This window comes from Rhinopithecus roxellana, chromosome 14, assembly GCF_007565055.1.
Source record: "Rhinopithecus roxellana isolate Shanxi Qingling chromosome 14, ASM756505v1, whole genome shotgun sequence".
Taxonomy (NCBI): Eukaryota; Metazoa; Chordata; class Mammalia; order Primates; family Cercopithecidae; genus Rhinopithecus; species Rhinopithecus roxellana.
The window spans coordinates 27,053,684-27,080,165 of NC_044562.1; the positions used below are offsets into that span (position 1 = coordinate 27,053,684).

General features: G+C 42.4%; 1 protein-coding gene across 2 annotated transcripts in view; it reads right to left on the minus strand.

Moving 5' to 3' along the window:
* Positions 1 to 3,930, minus strand: part of SGPP2 (sphingosine-1-phosphate phosphatase 2) — a 140,159-nt gene extending 136,229 nt beyond the window's left edge. Inside the window, exon 1 of one of the 2 annotated variants that reach the window (XM_030917065.1) lies at positions 3,545 to 3,930. In XM_030917065.1, coding sequence (XP_030772925.1) covers positions 3,545 to 3,763 — 219 coding nt within the window. In that variant the 5' untranslated portion in view covers positions 3,764 to 3,930. The remainder of the gene's footprint in view (positions 1 to 3,544) is intronic. The other variant, XM_030917064.1, reaches the window with a different exon arrangement.
* Positions 3,931 to 26,482: the final 22,552 nt, after the last annotated feature.

Sequence of the window (26,482 nt, forward strand, 5' to 3'; positions counted from 1 at the left end):
GAAATCAAAATACCATTATATCCGAGGCTGGCTTTACCCCAGGACAAACAAATGAAATTCTCATCACACCTTTACCTTCCTGGACCAGTCCTAGAATCCTGCGTTTTGCTCAGGGCAGTGCCTCCCAAAGCAATAACCAAATATGGCTTCCTACAGTTACTCTTGCAAGTCAGATACCCTTGCAAACTGAAAGCAATACCACCTCTTTTCACACGATCTCCACCCTGTCCCAGCCGGTCCCAACAGGACACACCTCAGTGAATCAGATACAGTGACACCCTGGAATTTTCCCTGGAATCTGCACAGAGGAAAGCAGTTTAGACTTGGGAGTCAAAAGATCTGACTTCCCCTGACTGTGCGGATATCCTGGAGTCCTCACCAAATCACTTAACCCTTCAGGACTCAGACTTTCTGTGAAATTCATGACTACTGGGCAATCTCTTAAGGCCCTGTCCAATTTATTCAATGACAGGCTTGTGCAAGCCAAGCCCACTCCTGGTTCGTAAAAGATGCAGTTAATCTTTAAGCTAGCGGTGTGTGGTGTAATGAGAACTTGTAGAGGAAACTTTCAGTCACTTGAAAACAGGAAACACTTGTCATGTGTTCAAAATTAAAACAAATATAGAAAATGTGAAAGGTGGGAAGGTAAATTAGATTCATTAAGATCTCAAGTCACTCAAATGAAGAAGAAAACTTCTCTATTGTTTGAAGGGTCTTAAATCAATGTCCTGGTGCTACCTGCTAGGCTATGTGGAAAAATCACTTGATTTTCAATATTCACTCATTTTTTAAAAAAGAAAAACAAAACATCACCAGTCACAGTGACTGACATCTATAATTCCAGCACTCTGCAAGACTGAGGCAGAAGGATCACTTGAGGCCAAGAGTTTAAGACTAGTCTTGGCAACATAGTGAGACCCTGTCTCTACAAACAAACAAACAAACAAACAAACAAACCAGATGATGGTATGCATCCATAGTCTTAGCTACACAGGAGGCTGAGGCAGGAGAACTGCAGGAGCCCAGGAGGTGGAGGATACAGTGACTTATGATTGTGCCACTGCACCCCACCCTGGGTGATACAGCAAGACCCTGTCTCTTAAAAAAAAAAAGTTTAAAACTATAATTTTATATTGCAATCTACATGCATGTATTCATAAAAGTGACTAGCTCCTCCTATATGCCAGGCTATGGGAAGAAAATAAGGACCATAACAGACAAGTTTCCTGCATTCTTAGAGCTTATCCTCTGGAGGGGCTGGGAATTATCAGATATCCACACAAAGGCACATTTAGACAATGTGATAAATGCTGTAATGAAGAAACGCAGAAAGCAAAGAGAAACTATAGCAGGGGGAGCGAGGCTGGAAGGTCAGAGAGGGCACCCATGGAGGAACTGACCTTTGGAAATAGAAGGATGGGTGGGGAGGATATTTAGAGAAAGGACAGGCAGTTCAGGCAGGCCAAGGCCTGTACAAAGGCCTGCAGAGAAGGCAGCACACTTTTCACAACTGCCCCCTTAAAGTCCTATAAATTACCTGAGTGCAGGTATGCCATCATTTCTGAGGGGGAGACTGTGTGTGTGTGTGTGTAAAGGATTAATCTTCCCAAGTTATTTGAAACCAACCTACCTGTAAAAACATTTATTAACCTTTCATTTATCAAGCACTCTCAAGTATATGATTTCCCCCATTATATACCAACACAATGATTTCTTATCTTGGGCATTCGGCTTTCTTGCTTTTACATGATCTGTGAGCAGAAGTCCTGTGTTGGCTGGGTGGGTATGGGGAAACCCTCACCACTTCGCTCACTGAAGACCCAGGATTGTCAAGCAGTAAGAAGATAATGCTGTGTAAGAAATCTGCTTATCTTGCTTTTAAAGGTCAAGAGGATCCAACTCTGGAGTTTAAAGTTAAGTTACCAGAGGTGATGCTTAAAACAGTTTGAAAAGCACTGGTGGAACAATTCACTCTTTTTCAGCTTCCTGAATTACAGCAACAGGGTAGAAGCTTGTGAAGAGAGCAACAGAAAGCAACTCACTTCTCTACCTGTGGGTGTAAACGGTGTGTGCACCGAATATGTCACAGCACGTTTCAGCCATGGGACTGGTTTTTTGTTTGTTTGTTTTGGTCTTTTTTTTGTTTTTGTTTTTGTTTTTTTGAAAAAGAGTCACGCTCTGTCGCCTTGGCTGGAGTGCAGTGGTGCGATCTTGGCTCACTGCAGCCTCTGCCTCAAGCTATTCTCCTGCCTCAGCCTCCCAAGTAGCTGGGACTACAGGACGCGCCACCATGCCCAGCTGATTTCTTATCCCCTCTACCCTGCCCCCTTTTTAAGATAAGGCAAGAGAAAAGAGGGGGTTCTCATACTCATCTATAAGTTACCAGAATGTCACATGGGATAAAGAAGGGACAGTAAAGAGGAAAAAATACAGAGGGGGATTTCTCTGGAGTGGAACTCACAACCACCCTCACCCTCCCAAACTAATTGTATAATCCAATGCCGATAATATTCCATTCCACACAGAAGCCAGGTTCTTCATAATTCCTTAGTTACTACATCTAGAAATTTACACGTAAATAAAGGCCACCTTTCTTTCACCAAAACCTTCTAGGAAGAACAAAATGTGGCTGTGTACAAGGAATTCGAATTATTAATACGTTTGCTTCTGTTCTCCTGCGCCACACTTTTGACTTTGCTGAGGGAAAGGGCAGGTGCAGCCAGGGCTCCCGGTAGACATGCGTCCCCAGAAGCCAAGTGCAGCCCGTCTGGTGCCTCCTGCCTGGAGTCCCTGTGCACTGCGACGACGACGCACGCTGGTTCCCCCCAAGCCGCAGTGGGTTGTATAACCACGCTCTGAACGCCTAGCGGGGAGCATGGCGAGCTTGCCTCCCAGAAGCATCTGTTAGAAGTCACTGGTGTCGGTCTACAAAAGACCTACCAGGCAGGAGGGACCCCCAGACTCTAGGGGAGGAAAAGCGGGAGGTGCTGTTAAGACATCATCGCTGGGGGTAGTCCAGGGAGGTTGTAAATCTCTCTAGGAGCTGTGTGAGTCCCAAGTTCTGTCCCAAGAGCTGGCGGTGCAGCGCGGTGAGGAGCGCCCTGAGCCCGGCTGCACCCGCATTTGTGTGGATCAGGGAAGGGGGACGGGCGGAAATGCAAGAATACAAGGGGGAGTCTAAGAACATCTCCCCCGGGAAGTGTCAAGGGCATCCCCCGTTCCTCTGTTCCATTACGTAACTCTTACATACTGCTGGCATCTACGTGAATTTAACTACTTTTCAAAGTGGGAAGTCTCTAAATGGACTGCATTGAAAGCATCTGGGGATAGCTCAATAAACCCGGTTGCCCCTGGCAGCGTTGGAGGGTGGCATCCTGGTTACTGGAAGGCCAGGCCTCCCCGTCCGCTCGCAGCGGCGGGAGCCGGGTCGCTGCCGGGGACGGCGCCCTCTCGGCCCGGCCGGCCCCGCGTGGCTGAGTCGCCGGGACCCCCACGTCCGCAGCCGCCCCCTCCCCGTCCCCGGCGAACACCTGCCCGCGGTTACCTCCGGCGCCGCGGCTCTGCGCAGCCCGTTGGCCGGGGCCCCGCCGCCCTTGCAGTTGACAGCGGGGAGATGCTCGACCCCGAGGACCCGCGCTGCGCGCTCCGTGGGGTCCGCGCCATTCTCCCGGGGGCCTTCATCCGGAGCAGGGAAGAGCCCGCAGCGGCGCTGGAAGCGGGCGACGAGCTGGGAATCCTGCAGGCTCCGCAGCAGCTCGGCCATGGTGAGCCCGGGGCCGCGCTCCGCCGCCGCCGCCACGCCGGCCGGTGCCCTCCGCTGGCACCGCCACTCCCGCCTCGCCCCCGCCGGTCCCGCACTCCGGGAGGAGGCCGGGCAGGCGGAGCCCCGGGCCCAGCCAACAGGTGCGCCGCCCGGGTCCTAGCGCCCGCCCAGGTGTCCGCCTCCACCTTGCGCAAGGCGCGTGCCCCTTTCCCTCCGTCCCGGAGGGCTTGGGCGGCCCCGGACTGCCTGTAACCAGGTGGAGGAGTGCCGAGGTCCGAACTTCGCCTCTCTTCTCCCTGCTCCCCCAACCCCCGCATTTTCTCCCCCCGGCAGACGTGACACTAATGGGAGTGGCCGAGCGCGCGTGCACCTGCGCGAGCCCATCCTTTCGGGATCAGGTTGATCCCATAGTGACCTTCCTTGCAAGTCTGAACCCATGGTGAAGTCGGATTTCCTCGGACGCCAGCTCCCCACAGCCAGTCACGTACTCCCACCTTCCTGCAAGACTAGTTCCCAGTAAATACAGCGAGTCCCCTAGGGAAAATTCCCAGGTTCTTTCCAAACTGCGTGATGCAACGTCTCCCCAGAGGTCCGAACACCCTTGAGCTTGCTCAAGTACCCAGGAGGATCAAAGTGGGCCCTGAGTCATCTTCTGCGTCGCTGCCCCTGCCCTTCTGATTTGGCAACTGGGGAACAGTTTCAGGTGGGTGGGGAGGAAACTCCTTTCTGGGTTTTCCGCATTGAGAACAAAGATGCTTACCGCTCTCTCCTACTTCTTTCTTTCCGCTCTGCCTCGCTTTAAGCAATGACACTGGAAGGACCGCACCAGACCACTTAGGGAGTTTAAACGAGAAGAGAGCAAAGTACTGGAGGACTGGGGACAGGATTAAGTATCTCACTGCACCTGCACCTGCTTTAGAGCGCTCAGCAGAATACAGCAAAGGAAACATCTTGCAGGCTGGGTTTGGTTTTCCCTCCTCCCTCCTACATTTCCCTCCTGGGCTCAGAGATTCCTTGGGAGGCAACAGTCAAATTAGGCCCAGGTGATCGGTCTGCAACAAAAGTGCAATTCAATCCTGTCTTTCGTTTGCCGCAGAAATCTGCATGTTTCCTGATTGTCCATGCAAAAGCCTACTAAGAATTTGGTTGCACAAATGATTAATGAACACCTGTCACTGCCTTATTTATTTATTCAGTTGTCCTTATCGGTCTGAATGTCTTTGGGATGTGACTTTCCAGGATGATGTAGTCCCCTTCATGCTCTAGTTTCTACTTTTCTTGCTTCTCAGTCCTGTCTGGAAAGCAAAGTCAAGGGGACTGAGAGAATGCTGAAGCTCCTAAGGGAAACCATTTTCCTCTTACAGAAGACACGCAGAGTTATTGTCACGCCTGGCGGGATCACACAGAAATGCCCAGCCCAGGAGGTGGAAGCATCTCTCCCGAGTGCTGCTGGCTGTCATTGACAGGTGTGAGGCAAAACCCTGTGGTTGGGTTTTAGAAGCTGGAGCTGTGATCGTTGGGGCCCTGTTCTGCTTACGTGTTAAAGAAATATGTTTTCCTGTGAAGACACTGGCATTGTGTGTCTCCCAAATTTAGTGCTTCGATTTTTCTTTCTGCCAATTAGGAAAAAGAGGCAAAGCAAAACATGGCACACGTAGCATTAATTGTCAAAGAATTATAGTCGTAGACAGAGCATTTTATCTCCATGGAGGATCAGTTACTGATTCCACCTTCTAGTGCTTCACCAAGTCACCTGATGTAAGTCACTGTACGTCTCAGTTTATCCCTGTAATGAAATGATAATCCTCACTTCTTAGGCCGGGCGCGGTGGCTCAAGCCTGTAATCCCAGCACTTTGGGAGGCCGAGACGGGCGGATCATGAGGTCAGGAGATCGAGACCACCCTGGCTAACACAGTGAAACCCCGTCTCTACTAAAAAATACAAAAAACTAGCCGGGCGTGGTGGCGGGCGCTGAGATCCGGCCACTGCACTCCAGCCTGGGCGACAGAGCGAGACTCCGTCTTCAAAAAAAAAAAAAAAAAAAAAAAGAAATCCTCACTTCTTGTCTTTCTTATAAGGCTCTTGTAAAAGTAATCTTGAGACAATCTCTGTAAGGCCTAGTGAGATCATGATAACAAGGTGTATTGTGCTGGAGCCATTCAATCTAGGAATCATCAGGAGAACTTGGCTCTGAACATCTTGAGTGGGACCGAAGAGCCTCCTGGGCAGTGGTGAAGTACATTTCCCCAGAGCCTTTTTTTTCTAAGGCCCAGTCTGACATTTTGAACATGAATTTCTCAACCAACCTAACAAAAATCAACATCTTTGAGACGTGGTAGGGCTGAAAGACTGCCGTAATGGTGCAGAGATATTAAATAGTAGCTTGCAGTTATGTAAAAAAAATTTTCTTGATGCCAGAGAAATACCCTGTAGTTCTTTGATTGTTGAACACTAGTTATACCTGTGGGAAGTACATTTCGCATCCCGCCCCTACAATCCTTTTTTTTTTTCTTTTTTGCCAGGGCAGATATCCAGTTATTTGTACTTTGCTCAATTGTGTATATATATATATATAACAATTACAAAATGATACATTTAAAAGGAATTGATGATGGATATATTAATATTAGTTCAGATAAAGGTTAAGCTACTGTAACAAAGGGACCCCAAAATACAGTGGCTTAAGGAATACAGACATGCATTTCTCTTTCGTAGAATGGTTCTAAGGCAAGCAGTTGAGGTTAGTCGGAAACTCTGCTCCATGGCCCTACTCCGTGACTGTGGTTCTTTTAATCTTATTGCTCCACCATGGCCTGAAGTCATCGTCCTCTTTTGCATGGTTGAATCTATGTTAGGGCACATGTGAAGTTCAGCTCCTGAAAGGGTGAAAAAAGAGAATGTTCTGAGCAGCAATGTCTTATTAAGCAAGTGAGGCAGAAGTTCACGCATCACTTTCACTGATATTCTATCAGTGAGAAACAACTGGAAATGTTATCTCTAGCAGGGCAACCTTACATCCAGCTGAAGCTCTATTCCTGTGGAAGAAGTGGAGGACAGAATTCTTTTGTGGACAACCAGCAGTCTCCACCAGTGTTAGGAAACTAATATTGGTTAAAATGTTGTACAGTGAAAATCCATGTTATAATTCAACCATAATCTACACATTTTATCTAGGCAGCTTGTCATTCACTTGGCATGTTATAAATACTTATGTGCAGATACAATTTTTTAAAGAAGCCACACTAAAAATAAGTTATTCCAAAAGACAATTGCCCAGGCATGGTAGCACATGCCTGTAATCTCAGCACATTGGGAAGCTGAGGTGGGAGGATTGCTTGAGGCCAGGAATTCAAGACCAGCTTGAGCAACACAGGGAGACCCCATCACTACAAAAAATTTTAAAAAGTTAGCCAGGCATGGTAGCATGAACTTGTAGTGCTAGCTACTCAGGAGGCTGAGGCAGAAGGATTGCTTGAGACCAGGAGGTTGAGGCTGCAGTGAGCCATGACCACACCACTGCACTCCAGCCTGGATAACAGAGTGAGATCTTATCTCAAAAAAAAAAGAAAAAGAAAGAGAAAGAAAGAAAGAAAGAAAGAAAGAAAGAAAGAAAGAAAGAAAGAAAGAAAGAAAGAAAGAAAGAAAGAAAGAAAGAGAAGGAAAGAAAAAATGGGGGCAGGGACAACTGGTAACTTTTAACAAATTAAAGTAATTTTTCAAGTGTTGTTAAAATACCTTCACTTTAAATGAAAAATTTTGGTATTAATTACATTATTGGTTTTTAAGTTCTGATTTAGAGTTATTTCTCTGCAGAGCAGGTTACTTCCAAATTACAACTAGACTGTTCAGTTTTCAATTGGTCAATGTTTCCTGGATCAAGACAAGTATACAGAATTTGGGTTCTATATTGATTATCTATTGCTGCATAACAAATTATCACACAAAAATAGTAGCTTAAAACAACAGCATTTATCATCTCAAAGTTTTTGCAGAGCAGGAATCCAAGTGTATTTTAGCTGGGTCCCCTGGCTCTGGCTTTCTCACAAGGTCACAGCCATGGTGCTGGTTGAGGCTACATCATCTCAAGGCTCAACTGGAGGTGGATTTGTTTCCAGGATCACTCAGATGATGGTTGGCAGATTTCAATTAGCTGCAGACTGTTGGCCAGAGGCCATTCCCTCTTTGTCAACACATGGGCCATTTCATAGAATAGCTCATTATACAGCCACTTCATAGAATAGCTCATTATACAGCCCTTTGCTTCACCAAAATAAGCAAATGAGGAAATCAAGACATACAGACAGAGTCTGAACAGGACAAAATAGAAGTCTTTTATAGCCCAATCTTGGAGGTAACATTCCAATAGTTTTATCCTATTCTACTTCATAGAAGCAAGTCCCTAGATGTAGCCCACACTGAAGGATGACAGAGGGAGTGAGAGAAGAATAGGAGTACTAAGAGGTAGGGATTGTTGGGAGCCTTTTCAGAAGTTGCATACTACAAGTTCTTCATGTTTACATTAATTTTCTAATTTCATAGCCACAATATCAATATTTATCATCCCTAAGAAATACAATGTATAGTCTTGGCCTCAAGGAGCTTCCACCTGTTGCATACACATAAGATGCATACACAGAGAAAAACACATGCAATAACATAAAAAAATACTAAAAGGAAAAAAATGGAGCACCAGATGACAATTTCTAGTAAAAAAAACTACATGTATCACATCTGTAATTCTCAAATCTGGAATCAGAATTATTTCAAAAATCTGCCAAGATTACAGACCTCTTAAAAGAAAGTATAAATTCTTAAATTAGAAAAGAGAAAAACAATGAAACTAATAAATGCCAAATAGAGTTATTGGAAAAAATGCAACAAAGTAGACAAACCGTTAGCTAATATAATAAAGGAAGAACAAGAGGAAAAACAAAAGCACAAAATTTTAAATACTGAAGGAAAAATAATCATTAAAAGCAGAGAAAAAAATTTAAAAGCCTGAGAGCCTACTTTGTACACCTCTACGAAAATAAGTTTAAATAATAGATGAAATAGATTTTTTTTTAAGGAAAACACAACTTACTAAAATTGATCCCAGGAAAGAAAGTCTAACCAGACTAATTATCATAAAACAACTAGAGAAGGGGTGTTAAAATACTCCTCTATGAAAAGCACCAGGCCTAGCTGGCTTCACAAAAACATTCTATCCATCATTTAAAAAATGGGCAATCACAATGCTAATTAACGTATTCCAGATCATAGATGAAGACATTTTCAAATTTTCTTTTATGAAGCAATATATTCATCCTGAAACCTGAAATAGTACCAAAAGAAAATGACAGAATACTATCACTTGTGAAAATCATTCAAAAATCTTAAAATATCAGGAGTCAGACTTCAGCAGCTTATTAAAAAATACTTTTTAATTAAAGGAGTGAGATTTATTCTAGTAATGCAAGTAGGCTAAATATTAGAAATCCATCGATATTATCTATCATATTCATAAAACTAAAGAGAAAAATCATATGATCTGTTATGGACTGAGTTGTGTTCCCCGCCCTAAAAAAAGATATGTTGAAATCCTAATTCCTAATATTTCAGGATGTCATCTTATTTTGAGAGAGGGTCACCACAAATATAATTAGTCAACAAGAGGTCATACTGTACAGGTTGAGTATCCTAAATCTGAAAATCCAAAATTCAAAAATGGTCCAAAATTAACACTGTTTGAGCACTGACATGACACTCAAAGGAAATACTCAGTGGAGCGTTTCAGATTTTGGATTTTCAGATTAGGGATGCTGAACTGGTCAATGAAATGCAAATAGTCTAAAATCTGAAAAAAATATGAAGACTGAAACATTTGTGGCCCCAAGCATTTTGGATAAGGCATACTCAACTTGTAACAGAGTGGACCCCTGATCCGTTATGACTCAGGTGCTTACTCATTTAGACGACCGTATGAGGACAGAGACACACAGGGAGACCACCATGTGATGATGAAGGCAGAGACTGGAGTTTTACAGCTACAAACCAAGGGATGTCAGGGAATGCCAGCAAATCACCAGAAGCCAGAAGAGGCTAGGAAAGATTTCCTTACAGGTTTCAGAGGGAGCATGGCCCTTGATGTCTGGTCTCCAAAACTGTGAAACAATAAATTTCTATTGTTTTAAGCTACCCAGTTTGTGGTACTTTGTCACAGCACCCCTAGGACACTAATACATTGTCTTTTTGATAGATGTAGAAAAACCATTTGATAATATTTTACACTCACTCTTGTCAAGGCTCCTCAATAAAATAAAATGTTTAATGTGTCTGGGGTCCGTGACACATAATTTTGGTTGGATGGAGCGTTTCTGTATTTGAGTAATAGAATATAATGTGGGAGGGATAAATTGTGTCTTCTCAGTAGTAAGTCCTGAATGTCGGATTATGAGTTTTATAGTACATGTTTGAGGCAATGAGAAATCTTTGAAAGGCAGACCGGGTGCGATGGCTCACATCTGTAATCCCAGCACTTTGGAAGGCTGAGGCAGGCAGATCATTTGAAGTCAGGAGTTCAAGACCGGCCTGGCCAAAATGGTGAAACCCTGTCTCTACTAAAAATACAAAAATTAGCTGGACATGGTGGTAGGTGCCTGCAATCCCAGCTACTTGAAAGGCTGAGGCAGGAAAATTGCTTGAACCTGGGCGGTGGAGGTTGCAGTGAGTAGAGATCGTGCCATTGCACTCCAGCCTGGGCAACAGAGCGAGACTCTGTCTCGAAAAAAAAAAAAAAAAAGGAAAAGAAAAGAAAAAAAAAACTTTGGAAAGCAAATAAAGGACATGAGAAAAGCAGTGTTTCCAGAAAATTAAATGGGAAGTTTGCTATTTAGTAAATGGTGTCTGGAAGCAGGGAAATGCTGGAGATATGGATTTCCATTATAGGCCCCCATAATTCAAATTTAATAGGACTTTTTCAGATGGAAGAAATTTCACTCAATTGCATATTAAAGCAAATATGAATCTACTGACTTTTCTTTTTTCCCATACAAATGGTAGCATTTGTTACATGCTGTTCTCTGTCTTGCTTTGCCTATTATGATATACTTAGAGATTATTCCATGTCATTATTAAAAGACCTCATTCATTCATTTTTTTAACTGCAGCACATTCTACGTGTTGTAGTTTATTTTACCAGTCCTCTAGTAATGAACACTTTGGGTTGTTTTCAAACAGTGACACTACAAACAGCGCTGCAACAAATAACCATTGTTCCCACCTGAGATCCATACAACAGACTCCTGGCAATGGAATTGCTGGATCAAAAGGCCTGTGCATTTGTAATTGTTAGATTTGGCTTAATGGATCTCTAGAGAGTGATGTACCAACTTCCTCTTCAGTCAATAAAATTGCCTATTCCTCTACATTGTTGGCTACAAAGTATTACCAAACTTTTTAATTTTTGTCAATCTGATAGGCTAAATATGGTATCTCCTGGTAGTTTTACTTTGCATGTCTCTTATTATCAGTGAGACTGGCCATCTCTTTTCATGGAGTTGGAGAGAAATGTCCAGGTCTATTCCTGTCTCCAGATGACAGATCTGGGTAAGAACGTTGACTTATCCCAGTCAGTTGCAAGAAAAATATTAGCTCCCTAATCTCCCAGCTTGAAAGCGATGTTCACTCTGTTAAAGTCAGGAAGCTCCAGTTCAGTGTTTACCAAGGTGCCCGAGTTGGTGCTCATCCTGGAGTATCTTTGGGAGCCACAGGACTACTTTCAGAATTGAGAGAGGGATCAAACCTGGTCTGTAAAATATGCTCCAACCCAGGACTAAGTGGGTGGCTCTGATAGCAAGGCTGTAGGGAAGCCTCCTGCAGGAAAAGTAGTTATGGGGTGACTGCTTGCCTCATTCACAACTAGAAGTTAGGTTATTGCAGCAAAGGCTTAATTATTAATACAGATTATGTTAACTTTCATTGTCTAATTAAGTTTTATGATTTTCTTGGACTATAGTTACAAATTATCATATACCGAGTGGCTTAAAACAACAGAAATGTATTAACAGAACCCTCAAACTTCTGGAGGTCAGAAGTCCAAAATCCAGGTGTTGGCAGAGTTGCTGCATGCCTCTCTCCTAGCTTCTGGTGGTTGCGAGCAAGCCTTGGCATTCTGTGGCCTGTGGCAGTACCACTCCAGTATCTTCCTCTTTTGTCATATGGCATTCTCCTTATGTGGCTCTCTGTGTCCAACATTCCTTCTTCTTCTAAAGGCACTCGTCATTGGATTAGGGTCTACTCAAATCAGTTTGATCTTGTGAACCCCCAAAACTTGAGACAGGTATCAGTTTAGAAAGTTTATTTTGCCAAGGTTGAGGATACATGCTACAGCTTCAGGAGGTCCTAATGACATGTGCCCAAGGTGGTCAGAGCAGTTTGGTTTTATACATTTTAGGGAGACATGAGATATCAATCAACATGTAAGAGGAACATTGGTTTGGTTTGGAAAGGTGAAGCAACTTGAAATGGGGAGGGTGCTTCCAGGTCATAGGTAGATAAGAGACAAATGGTTACATTATTTTGAGTTTCTGGTTAGCCTCTCCAAAGGAGGCAATCGGATATGCATTTATCCCGTTGAATACAATGGGAGGCAGGTTTGCCCTAAGCAGTTCCCATCTTGACTCTTCCCTTTAGCTTAGTGATTTTGGGGGCCCGAAGATATCTTCCCTTCACAACATATCTTAATGTGATCACATTCACAAAAGCTCTGTTTCCAAATATGGTCACATTCACAGGTTCTGGGTAAACATAAGTTTGGGGGGGAACACTACTCAACCCAGAACATGCACTTCTTCTGTGCCAGGTGTATGCTCAGTACCTTGTACCATAACTTAAGTAATAATGGTTTACTCTTCTAGCAGCCCTGTGAGAAAGCCACTCATCAGGCATTTGACAATATGTGTGCACACTAGAGTCAGGCACTGTTTCAGGCTTGGGGACACATTAGTTAAAAGAACAGAGTCCTGGGATTATGTAGTTTATATTTTAGAAGAGGAGGCAGCTGTTAGTAATTCAAATAAATACATAGTTTTAGGGAGTGACAGGTGCTGTGGAGAGGAGCAAGGTGGGTGGGGTGGGACAAATACATTTTTAGGTAAGGTAGGTACCTCAGATGATGTGATATTTATGCAAAGTCCTGAAAAAAATGAAGGAGCCCACGCTGTCAAGACCAGGCGAAAGAGCATTCCAGACAGAGGGAACCACCATTCTTTTTTCTTTTTTTTTTTTTTTTGAGACGGAGTCTCGCTCTGTCGCCCAGGCTGGAGTGCAGTGGCCGGATCTCAGCTCACTGCAAGCTCCACCTCCCGGGTTTACGCCATTCTCCTGCCGAAGCCTCCCGAGTAGCTGGGACTACAGGCGCCTGCCACCTCGCCCGGCTAGTTTTTTGTATTTTTTTTTTTAGTAGAGACGGGGTTTCACCGTGTTAGCCAGGATGGTCTGGATCTCCTGACCTCATGATCCGCCCGTCTCGGCCTCCCAAAGTGCTGGGATTACAGGCTTGAGCCACCGCTCCCGGCCGGAACCACCATTCTTAAGAACTTGAGGCAGGTACAAGCTCTGCATACTGGAGCAACCACTGGGAAGCCTGGCTGGAGAGGCTTGAGTGCCATGGTTGACCCTGGGAGAGGCGTACAGAGGCTGAATCAAGTAGGGCTATAGAGGCTGTAATTAAGACTAATAGTCTCACTTTACAGGTGAGGAAACTGAGGCTCAGAGACAGAAAACTTGGCCAATGCTACACAACTGATAAGTGGTTACAAGGACAATTGAACCCAAATCTGTTTGACTCCAAAACCAGTGATCATTACTACTAAACTACTCCCTATTCCTTGGATTTATCTTTACTTTTCACTTTTGTATTGAAAAGTATTCTTCGTGAGTAATAAGTACGAAATAAATACTTAGTTGCTCTAGCTAAGAGTAAGACCTCACACTTTTTAGAGCTCTTGGAGTTCATGATTCATTTTCAAATTATTACATTTAAATTCTACAACAACCCTGGTGGGAAAGTGGTTTTAATCTCCATTTTATGGAAGAGAAAACTAAGGCTTGGTGATGTGGGGTGATTTCTCCCCAAGCTACAAAATGTATCTAGTACATTTTGAAGGGCTCACCATCTACCATTTCACAGTGCTTTATGAGAGAACTTCCTTCCTCTTCTACCCATAATCTACCCCTGGCAGGAGGAAGGAACGGGGAGAGGAGATTGGCTATCATGTTTGAGCCAGATGACCCAGGCCCTGGCCAGAGCTAATTGGCCTTGGGCTGGACACCTGGCCAAATTTGGGCTCATCACATGCTCCCTCTTTGGGAATTTGGATTCAGAGACCCCAATCAGTATCTACTGCACTGAAGAGAAGAAAATTTAAAAACTAGAGCAGGTAACTCTGTCATGTGGAAATGAGAGAAAAATAAAGCCGCCATACAGATAAGTCAAAGGTGAGCAAACAACCCCTGAAACGCAGCTCTCTGGTGCCTGGTTCCAGCCACTGTAAGGTTTTTCCTGCTTTTGGGTAGCTCAGGGAACCCAAAATTCACCTATTAGACCTGCCTGGGTAGGTAAATATTAGACCCTTGGAGACCTGAATGAGAGCAAGGTTCATATACAGCTTTAGTTTCCAAAGCATTTTCATACATTTACTCTCTTATGTGTACAAATCTTCACACCAACCTCATGAGGTAGGTGGGACTGATACTCCCCACCCGCAACTGAGCTTCAGACTCAAAGAGGTTAAATGAATTCTAAAGGCCTTTCCAACTAAAGGGAGAACCAGTATTCACACTTACACCTTCTGGCTGAAGGTACTGATCTTTAGACCCAAAACACAATGTGCTTTCTAGACATGCATGTTGTTCACTAAATCATATTGTATTCAGAGGCTGAATGTTTAATTCATCATCTGTATCATGAGTTTCTTTCACCTGAAATGTAGGTGCTGTGAAAGCAGGAATGATAACTCTAACCTGAAGCCCCAGAACCCAGGCAAAATCCAGCCTATGGAGACTGGGACTTTTTAAGCAGGTACACAGACCAGACCAGATCTGGCTTATTGTAGCGACTCTAATGATAGTTCTCACTCTTGAACTGAAGAGGTGTCCAGGATTGAATTAAGCTTTTCTAAGATGATGAGAGTTGCCATGGAAAGGGAGAAAAACCCTCCACTGTCATCCGTAGCTCTCCAGGCAACTCACTTGTTAACAAATTCCTTATTTCTGTTATTTGTTGCTTGAAGAGGGCTAGACAGCCAGGAACTGGCAGAAATGGAAAGAGAGGCTCTAGGACTGAAACCTGAGCTGCTTCCTACCTTCACTTCACAGTCACTAGATCACCAAAGCCCCACCCACCTCTCTGTGGAGTTCACTTGCTGCTGCCATGGAAACTACCAATTTCTATCCATGTCAGGGCCTTGGAATGTTGTAGAGGGCTGCAGGATCTGGGGCTCCTAAGAGATTCTGGAACTCAGTGATCTACTGATACTATTTCACCTCACGTATACATCAGATTGCCTCCTGGACTTTGCTGGAAATCTAGCCACTTTATTTGGGCAATGCATCTTGAAAGCCAAGCAAACGTTTGACACACAACCCTTTCAAAATTTGCAAACTCCTGTATATGAATTTGGTAACTGACAGTTTTCTTAAAAAAGAAAAAACACTAATTCATATCTTTGCATCTGTGCAAATGTGTAAATACTTGAGGATTAATAGCTTTTTCAGATTAGAGACATATCATTTGTTAATGAATTGGTCAAAGCCTCAGCTCCATGGACTATCCAGGTCCCTGGAATTTTGAAATATAAAGCATGGCACTCATCTTCTGTTGTTGAGGGCGAACCCCTTTCCTCTCTTTAATGAAAAATGTCTTTTTTTCTATTTGGACATGTTCAATAAATCATCAAACCTGACTTCTCCTTTTTAAAACTCTCAGACTGGGGGAAATTTCAGCTTAAAACCTCACTTTAACCAAAAACACTTAAATAGGCAACAAAAACAGAAATAAACCAGTGAGACTACATCAAACTAAAAAGTTGCTGCACAGCAAAACAATCAACAGTGAAAAGGTTGAGCTAGGCATGGGGTTTCATGCCTGTGGGCCGAGCTGCTTGGAAGGCTGAGGCAGGAGGATTGCTTGAAGCCCAGGAGTTTGAGTCCAGCCTGGGCAAATAGACCCTATCTCTCAAAAAAAAAAAAAAAAAAAAAAAAAAAAAGGGCAAGTGGGAGGTCAATGTAGAACATGTGGATACTAGGAGGGGAATGATAGGCACTGGGGCCTACTTGATGGTGGAGGATAAAAGGAGGGAGAGAATCCGAAAAAAAATACCTATTGGGTACTATGTTTATTACTTGGGTGATGAAATTATCCAAATCCCCATGACTTGCAATTTACCTATATAACAAAACTGCACCTGCACCCGTGAAACTAAAAGTTAAAAGAAAAGAAGAACTCAAATAATATGACATTTCTCCAAAAAGGCGTATTTTCCCTTCAGTTCCAAAAGGCACATCATTGAGATTGACAAATATAGAAAGTATGGCCCATTCATTAAATCTTTAGTATGAATAAATGTGAATCTGATATGTTTTAAATCTCAAAACAAATACATAAAAGTTTTTTTAAAAAAAGAAATCACTGTAGGATCCTTCCCAATAGTCCGCTTCCTGGACATTGTTATAACATCATTCAATTTGCAAATTCAGTTAACAGTACTTTCCAAGACCGTGTTTATTATGTAGATATGGGTACAGCTGTAGCACTTAGTTATCAAAAAATTTTAAAGCCTCTTGTAGCTCTGGATAAGCTTCCAAATCTAAGTGAATCACTTTTAGTTGTACTTTATACACATTCGACTTCCTAAAACCTAAAAGTTGTTTGGAAAACTTCACAGACAGTTAACTCAAAACACATTGTCTAATAAACAAAGCAAGTCCCAGAATAATGCAGCACATATATAACATGTTGCTATTTATGTCTAAAATATTAAAATACACATTTTTGTGTGTGTGTATATGTGTGTGTGTGCATACATGCAAAAGAATAGAAAAAGATCTAGAGGAAAAACACTCATTGGCTGACACTAGCTAACCGGTGGGAAGAGGTATGGAACAGGAGCCAAGGGAGACTTTTAATTTTGACTCAACGCGGCATTTGTTTGAATTTTTCACATACATGTATCACTTTAGTGATTTAAAAGATTTATTGTTCTTTTAAAACTGTCCTAACTGGTCAGGCTTGGTTAGTGAGAGAAGCAGGTTTCTAAGATGTTTACACAAAAGAGACTAATTATACTGAGAGATTACAATCATTTAAAGGTGGCTGTGAGCCACCAGGTATCTCAAGCATATCTTTCTTACAAAGTTAACAATATCTCTGTCAAACTCGCCTGATAAACAACAGAATTATTTTCATTTGTTTTTGTTTCCAACCAAGTGATCTACTAAGTCATCTTGTGGTGAGAAGGGCCCAGGGTAGGGAGGGGAGCAGTGTCAGATGCTGGACACGTGCTATAACCCCTCTGGGTCTCAGGGTTCTCCAACATCCACGGGTAGGTTAATCAAGGTCTATCTACTAAAACGCCTGTCTGCAGTGGGCAGATGATCAATCTTGTAAGTGGCCTGTGCACATAGGCCTGCAGTGCCTACTCTGTACAAAGGACCTGACCATCATGCCTGCCAATATAGATTCTCAGAACCAAAATGACCTGCAGGCTACGCCATGGCTTTGGTTGAGACATCAGCATTAATTCAGCAGAGTCTGTGGACAAATGTGAGAACTGTGAATACATAGGAACCAACATCTGAAGAAGAGGCTGGCCCACACTGTCATCTTAAAAAATGGAATTAATTGCCAGCCTTTAAAAATCTGAAGATTTCATAGGTGGGAAGGTAAATTAGTACAGAAATTACGGAAAATTGTATGGAGGTTCCTCAAAAAAAACGAAACTAGAACAACCGTATATGATCCAGCAATCCCATGAATGGGTATATACCAATATATCCAAAGGAAATGAAATTGATGTATCAAAGAGATGTCTGCACTTCCATGTTCATTGCAGCATTATTCACAACTGCCAAGATATGGATTCAACCCAAGTCTGTATTATGTATGAATGGGTAAAAAATGTGGTATATAACACAAAATGAGGTATGTCAGCCAGCCTTAAGGAGAAAATTCTGTTATTTGTGACAGCATAAAGGAATCTAGAGGACATTAAGTGAAATAAACCAGACACAGAAAGACAAATACTGTATGATCTCATTTATATGTGGAATCTGAAAAAATTGAACTGACAGAGGCAGAGAGTAAAATGGTGGTTACTAGGGCCTTAGGGGGTTGGGAGGGGTGTTGGTCAAAAGATACAGAATTTCAGCTAGACAGAAGGAATGTGGTCAAGAGATCTATTGTACATCATGGTGACTGCAGTTAATAAGAAAGCAGGTTTTAAGTGTTCTTACCACACAGAAATTAGCATGTGAGGTAATACACATGTTCATTAACTTGATTTAGTCATTCCACAACATAAACACATTTCAAAAGATCCTGCTGTATGCCATAAGTATATAGAATTTTTGTCAATTTGAAGAAAACAAAGAAGTAGAAAATAAAATATCAGACGATTTTATGTAAAATATAGATCTCTATCTTTATCTTAAAAAGCTGGAAGATCTGACATCCCTGGGCCAACATTCACTGTGAAGAATCTCGCAAGCTGATCATCTGCTGCTGTCTTTGGGCAAGGCATTACTGTGGGGTTTTGCACAGTTCTCGCCGTTTCATGTTATTTTATATCTTGCCCCATCACTCATTTTATTGCCAGCTTGCCCCCGGAAGTATTTGCATTTTCAACCACTACATTTAAAACAAGAAAGTTCAGTTAACAATGTTGTTCATTTGGAGGACGTATTAGTCCATTTTCACACGGCCGATAAAGATGTACCAGAAGCTAGGCAATTTATAAACAAAAAGAGGTTTAATGGACTTACAGTTCCACATGGCTGGGGAGGCTTCATAATCATGGTGGAAGGTGAAAGGCATGTCTTACATGGTGGCAGACAAAAGAGAATGAGAACCAAGTGAAAGGGGTTTCACCTTATAAAACCATCAGATCTTGTGAGACTTATTCACTACCACAAGAACAGTATGGGGGAACCACTCCCATGACTCAGTTATCTCCCACCAGGTCCGTCTCACAACATGCGGGAATTATGGGAGCTACAATTCAAGATTTGGGTGGGGACATAGCCAAAGTACATCAGAAAAGTCTCAACATTCAATCCAAAAAGAAATCAACAGTCCTCCACCTAGAATCTAAAATGCAGTGGAAGAGATTGCAGAGTCATCTGTATCATCTAATTTAGTCATATGTTTGGTCTCCAAATCTTCTTGCCTTTCTTAGTATAATTAGTGTCTGTTAGCAAACAATCCTGTATCTGAATTTCCTTATGTGTGTTTAAATTTTACCCATCTTGACATTTGCAGCAGTTTCTCTCAAGGGAAGTCAGTATGTTTACTGGAAACTTTAATAAGGTATGTTGTCTTACTTAAATAACAAATACTTATCTACTCAGAAGAATAATTAACAGAATACTACTTTGTAATTTTGTGCATAATGCTTTCTCATTGCTAATAACGGCCTTCTTTTTATTGTTAATAATGCCCTTTCTATTACTAATAATGCTGCGAGGCAAAATTAGCTGGTTGAGTGTGTTTGAGTCAGGCGCACTCGGATTCAAACCCAGGTCTCCCAGTCCTTGGGCATTTCCCTTTCATTCTCTGTGCCCCAGTTTAACTAACTAAACAATTAGGATACTTTTCTTGAAGGATCATTTTAGAAAGTTAATAGGATGCTTCTTTCTTCCTTACTTTAACTGTAATATGAATTTCTCCAGATCTCCAAACTTTTTCCTATCTGCACCATTGTAGAGATGGTTTCCCCTGCATCATCAGGCTAATTCATAGTTGTAGCCACTCTATTAGATGAAATTAACAGGTTTGTTTGCACGCCATAAAACCCTCCTTATCGCTAACCTCTGTGGTCAGCATGCAATGAAGGAGAGCCTTCATGATGAACAGTGACATGGTAGCAGGAGACCAACAGGACAATCAGACACACTCTCTGAGTTCTTTCTTTTTTTTTTGAGACGGGGTCTTGCTCTGTCGCCCAGGCTGGACTGCAGTGGCACCACCTCGGCTCACTGCAAGCTCCACCTCCCAAGTTCATGCCGTTCTCCTGCCTCAGCCTTCCGAGTAACTGGTACTACAGGTGCCCACCATCACGCCTGGCTAATTTTTTGTATTTTTAGTAGAGACGGGGTTTCACCACGTTAGCCAGCATAGTCTCGATCTCCTGATCTTGTGATCCGCCCGCCTCGGCCTCCCAAAGTGCTGGGATTACAGGTGGGAGCCACCGTGGCCAACCCACACTCTGATTTCTAAGTTGCATATGTTACCTACACATTCTAGGGGCTTGAATACTTAGAGCTTTTACAATGTGTTTTATTGTTGACATTATGCTGCATTAAAATACCAGTGTATTGCCTGGTTATAAACACTTATGGAGCTTTATACATCCACAGTCTCATCATGAACTGAGTTTATTAACTGTGGTAAACACCATTTGTCTATATGTAGTAATTGGTATGTGGATTTGTTGACCATATACCATATACTCTCCATGCTGGAGAGTTCTTTTAGTTGTTTTGCTGATTGCGTTGATAGACGTGAGCTATTTATTAATTTCGTAAGAACCAGCTTGTCCCACTTTTTAGTGAATGCAAAATCTTCTCCCTGGTCTGGCTTAGATTATCCATTTCTTTTTTTATACTTGGTTAACCTTCACTTTGGTGTCAGGGAAATGGTATAGCTGAATCTGTTCAAGTGTCACTGACATACACAGAAACAGTGAACATCTCCCAGTCCAAAGGCCTGAGAACCCAGAAGGCTGATGATGCCTTATGGACTTCCAGGAGAATGTGGCTTTGCTACTGAATTACAGTGCTGGGTTCTGGGTATCACTTCACAGAGTCAACAGGCAGGAGTCCCCACACCATCTGCTGTTGCCATCATAGTTAAAATGTGTGCCTTTGCTGTGCCTGACGAAGGAATAAATCTTGTTGATGTTGTTGTTATTCAGGTCAATGAGATTTCATCCTATCAATTTGTTTTTATTTTACTTTATATATATACACACACATATATATACATATATATACACACACATATATATATATTTAAAACTAGTCAAGTGTAGTAGTGAGAAGAAGGGAAAGAGTAGAACAAGGAGTTAAATGTATAACTGACTATGAACAATCAGTTGCCTTAACTCACTACCTTCGGACCCCAGGCTTTTTTTTTTTTTTTTTTTTTTTTAAGACTAGTCAAGTGCACTAGCGAGAAGAGGGGAAAGAGCAGAATAAAAATTTTTTATTCACTGATGTTTTATTCATGATTCTTCCAGCATCTTCCAATTATTATAGGCGCTGGAGGCCTAAAAACTACATTTCTCAAACTCTCTCTTATTGGCAGAGTTCCAGTTTAGATTCCTCCCTGGAAGATGCTGAGGTGATGTTTGAAGGGGAGAGAAAAACAGAAGCTGTTTTGCTCCCGTAGCCTGGGCAGCCTCACGTGAGAACCTCAGCAGATGACAAACATAGGGCTTGACCATCAGCTTCTGGGTGTCTTTCTGTGGAAAAGCCACTTCCTGTGAATCACCACAGGATCTTGTGATTCCTTTATTTTCTGATTACCTAAATGTCAGCAGTGGATTCCCTAATTAACATTCCCCCCAGTCTTTGCAATGGGTAATGAGCTTTTAATCCCTGTACTAAACCTCTTGCTACTTCAAATACCTAGAGTAGTGTATTAGTCAAGGTTCTCCAGAGAAACAGAACCAATAGGTTGTGGAGATTTATTATAAGGAACTGGTTCATGCAATTGTGGAAGCTGGCAAGTCCCAAGCTCTGCAGGGTGAGTTGGTAAACCAGAGACCCAGGAGAGCCAATGGTGTGGAACCAGTCCAAGTCCAAGGGCCCAAGGCTCAGGAGAGCCAACGATGCAGTTCCAGTCCGAAGGCCAGTGTACTTGAGGCCCAGGAAGAGGTGATGTTTCAGTTTGAGTCCAAAGACAGGAAAAGGCTGATGTTCCAGTTTAAAGGCAATTAGGCAGAAAAACTTCTCTTACTTGGGGGAGAGTTAGCCCTTTTGTTCTATTCAGGCCTTCAACTTATTGGATGAGGTCCACCCAACTTAGGGAGGGTAATCGGTTTATTCAGTCTACCCATTTAAATGTTAATCTCATCCCCCCTCCAAAAAAAAAAAAAAAAAAAAAAAAAAACCCACACAGAAACACCCAGAATAATGTGGGGTTTTTTTTGTTTTTTGTTTTTAACAATTTTAAATAGTTTTAGAGATAGGTTCTCACTATGTTGCTCAGGGTGGAGTACAGAGGCCATTCACAGGCACTACCATAGTACACCACAGCCTCAAACTCCTGGGCTTAAGCGATCCTCCTGCCTCAGCCTCCCAGGTAGCTGGGACTGCCGTTTTGTGCCACTGCGCCTGGCCCAGAATAATGTTTCACTGAATATTTGGGCACCCGATGGCCCAGTCAAGTTGACATATAAAATTTACCGTCACAAGTAGCTTCTGATTTGTGCCACCCATGTTTGATACATCCCTCATGTGTCATACACAAAAATGGTTGTCTTACCTAGAATCATTTTTTTTCCTCTTTACCCCAGGGTAATAAAATTTTATTCCTGAAAAATTTTTACAATTGGCCTCATGTATGGAAATGCAGGTGGGCAGGAAATAGTAAGTAGTAGTGAAAAGTTCACCTTGTCCCTCTAAAGGACCATATGACTCATTAAAAACCGTTATTCATACTCATCTCTCCTTTTCTTCACTGTTGTTTTTAACTCAGTAAGAGGTGAGCGTCTGTGCAGTGATCTAAATGGCAGACCTTACAACCCAAGGAAACGTCTGCCACACCAGTGGTCAGGTGGAGGCAGGGTCTATGGAGTTGTAGAGGCACGTTCTAAGCACCCATTTTGATATGGTATGGCTGTGTCCCCACCCAAATCTTATCTTGAATTGTATCTCCCATAATTCCCATTTGTTGTCGGAGGGACCTTGTGGGAGATAATTGAATCATGGGGTGGTTTCCCCCATACTGTTCTAGTGGTAGTGAATAAGTCTCACAAGATCTGATGATTTTATAAGGGGAAACCCCTTTTGCTTGACTCTTATTCTCTCTTGTCTGCCACCATGTAAAATGTGCCTTTACCTTTTGCCATGACTGTGAAGCTTCCCTGCCACATGAATCCATTAAATCTCTTTTTCTTTGTAAATTACCTAGTCTCAGGCACGTCTTTATCAGCAGTGTGAAAATGGGCTAATATACCTTTCTTCTTTTATTCATTTTTCCAAGATCATTTGTTTTGGAGAAGTCAAAGGTAAAGCATATATACTCCCTGTATACCAATCACAAGGTACCTTAGGGGTACCTTCACTTAGGGGTACCTTCACTTAGGGGTACCTTCTTTTATACTTTTTTAAATCTTAAAGTATGTTTTGAAAACAGTAATTCCCATCATATATCTCAGGACATTTCCAAACAGCTCCATTGGCCAGAGTGCCCTGGTCAATCTTTTGATGGTCTCTAGTACCAAGGAGTCTGCCACTGTACTCCTAATCCCAGAGTGGGGGATAATTCTCACACAGAAGGAAGTGTCTTAATTCTGGACAAGACTTTGCCTGACATACGTCAGACACAGTCTTCTAGAGAATTACTGAAGTCTACCAAACTATATAAATTTATTCCTAAGAATTTGGGGAGGCATGAATACTGGTCCCATCCCAGTGCAGACATTGTCTGTTAACTTCTTAGGATTGCAGTGGTTGCATGCTTATATATGTGGTTGACTCTCCAACAACACAGGAGTAAGGGGTGATGATCCCCACATAGTCAAAAATCCACATATAACTTTTAACTCCATTAAACTTAACTACCAATAGCCTACTGTTGACTGGAAGCCTTATAAATAACATAACAGTCGATTCACACATATTTTTATGTTACATGTATTATATACTGTATTCTTACAATAATGTAAGCTAGAGAAAAGAAACTATCAAGAAAATGATAATTAGGAGAAAGAGAGAAAATATATTAACTAGTCATTAAGTGGAAGCGGGTCAGTCATTATAAAGGTCTACGTTCTTGTTGTCTTCACATTAAGTAAACTAAGGAGGAAGAAAAAGAAGAGCAGTGGGTCTTGCTTCTTGAAGTGGAAGAGGCAGAAGAAAATCCACATATAAGTGGACCCATGCAGTTCAAACCTGTTTGTTCAAGGGTCAACTGTGTACACACACACACACACACACACACACATGAATTGGGAGGGGTTAAATAAGACGATCTCTAGGCTCTCCTCTAGCTCTAATTAATGTCTGACTTTACTATACTTACAGTTGGAAGTTATTTGGGCTACTGAAGCCCTAGTATCATCCAGTGAACATGCTTGGTGAACAAAATAATTTGTTCTGCCCTAGAACCTTGTTGTCCGATCCTGATAGAGCCATCTTGTTATTGTGTCTTCCCCCAGTCTCTGGGATAACTTCTTCCCTTTACATCACTCCCTGACTTTGACCTACACCATTTTCTGTTTCTGTTTTTCTTTGTGCAATGCATTCTGTCTTCTGTCTGTTGTATTCTTCCCTGAGCTCATTGGTCAGGGTTTTGCCTGCCACCAATAGGCCTTCAGATCCTACTTCCTCCATTATGCTTTCTTTGGTCTCCCAGTTATAATTAATTTCTCCCTCCTTTATTCCCCCATCATACCATCTGAGATAAGTTTGGCTGTTATAGTCATTACCATATCTACCTGTATACTCCCACAGACTACTCCTGGATGACAAGAACTATGTTGATTCCCTTTTCAACTTTCTACCCTTGAAGCATCAAAGCAATGCTTTTTATTTAGCTGGTGCTGAACAATTCAGCATTGAATTGAATCCTGTTTTCCCTTTTTTTTCCCTTTATCTTCTCTAACAGGGATTCAGGATTCCATGGAGTGGTTTTCATAGATCCTAGAATTAAAATGGCCTTTAAACAAGACTAGGAGAATGTCTTAACAGACCAGAGCAAGATTACTAAATGTGCAGAGACAGCCTCACATCCTGAATGATGTTGGAAACCAACTGGGGAGGAGAATAAACCAGACCATTCAACTAGACATCCCTTCAGAACAGATTCCTTTGATCCTGCCTTCCTCACTTTGTGCAAAAATTTACTCAGGACCAGCACATGATGTTGGCCTTCCCAATAATTTTATAGGTGATTATTAGATAAGGGAGTTAGATGGGAATTTTCCCCAATAGCTGCTTAAAGAAGAAAATGTCTTTTTTTGTCCTAAGGTACAAAATTTTTTAAAAAATGGTTAGGCTACTTATGAGTTGATAGTAGTTAATAATGGCTTAAAGTTATATGTTATAGCAAGTGACATAGCCGTTCCAAATCTCAGTTTTCTCATCTGTCAAACAGTGTAATAGTAACTTTTTCTAACTTTTCAGTTGCTGTGATTATTAGAGATAATATTTATAAAATGCCTGCATAGACTAGTACCTGGCCCACAGTAAGCTCTTAGTAAATGGTGGCCATAGACAGGCTTTATGAGAATGAGATTAAAATATCAACTCAGGGTCAGGTGTGGTGGCTCACGCCTGTAGTCTCAGCACTTTGGGAGGCTGAGGCGGGTGGATCATGAGGTCAGGAGATTGAGACCATCCTGGCTAACACAGTGAAACCCAGTCTCTACTAAAAATACAACAACAACAACAACAAAATTAGCCAGTGTGGCGGCAGGCGCCTGTAGTCCCAGCTACTCGGGAGTCTGAGGCAGGAGAATTGCTTGAACCCAGAAGGTGGAGGTTGCAGTGAGTTGAGATCACACTGCTGCACTCCTGTCTGGGCAACAGAGACAGATTCCATCTCAAACAACAACAACAACAACAACAACAACAACAACAACAAACAAAAATCATTAAAATTAAAATGTTTAAAAATCAACTCAGTTTGTTCTAGTAAATAGTTTGAATATTCTTCTAATTAGTAAGCTAAGTTATGAAGTATAGCTCTGATAACACTTTTCTAAGTATTAATTTACAGAAAATACTGTTATTCAACACTAGCATAATCACAAAATTACACATATTGATTTAAATAATGAAGTAAAACTAGTTATCAACTTAAGAACTAGGATTTCATGTACTAATTTACTATTTTATTTTATTTTATTTTATTTTGAGACGGAGTCTGGCTCTGTCGCCCAGGCTGGAGTGCGGTGGCCGGATCTCAGCTCACTGCAAGCTCCGCCTCCCAGGTTCACGCCATCCGCCTGCCAGGTTCACGCCATCCGCCTCCCAGGTTCACGCCATCCGCCTCCCAGGTTCACGCCATCCGCCTCCCAGGTTCACGCCATTCTCCTGCCTCCGCCTCCCAAGTAGCTGGGACTACAGGCGCCCGCGTCGTCGCCCGGCTAGTTTTTTGTATTCTTTAGTAGAGACGGGGTTTCACCGTATTAGCCAGGATGGTCTCGATCTCCTGACCTTGTGATCCGCCCGTCTCGGCCTCCCAAAGTGCTGGGATTACAGGCTTGAGCCACCGCGCCCGGCCTAATTTA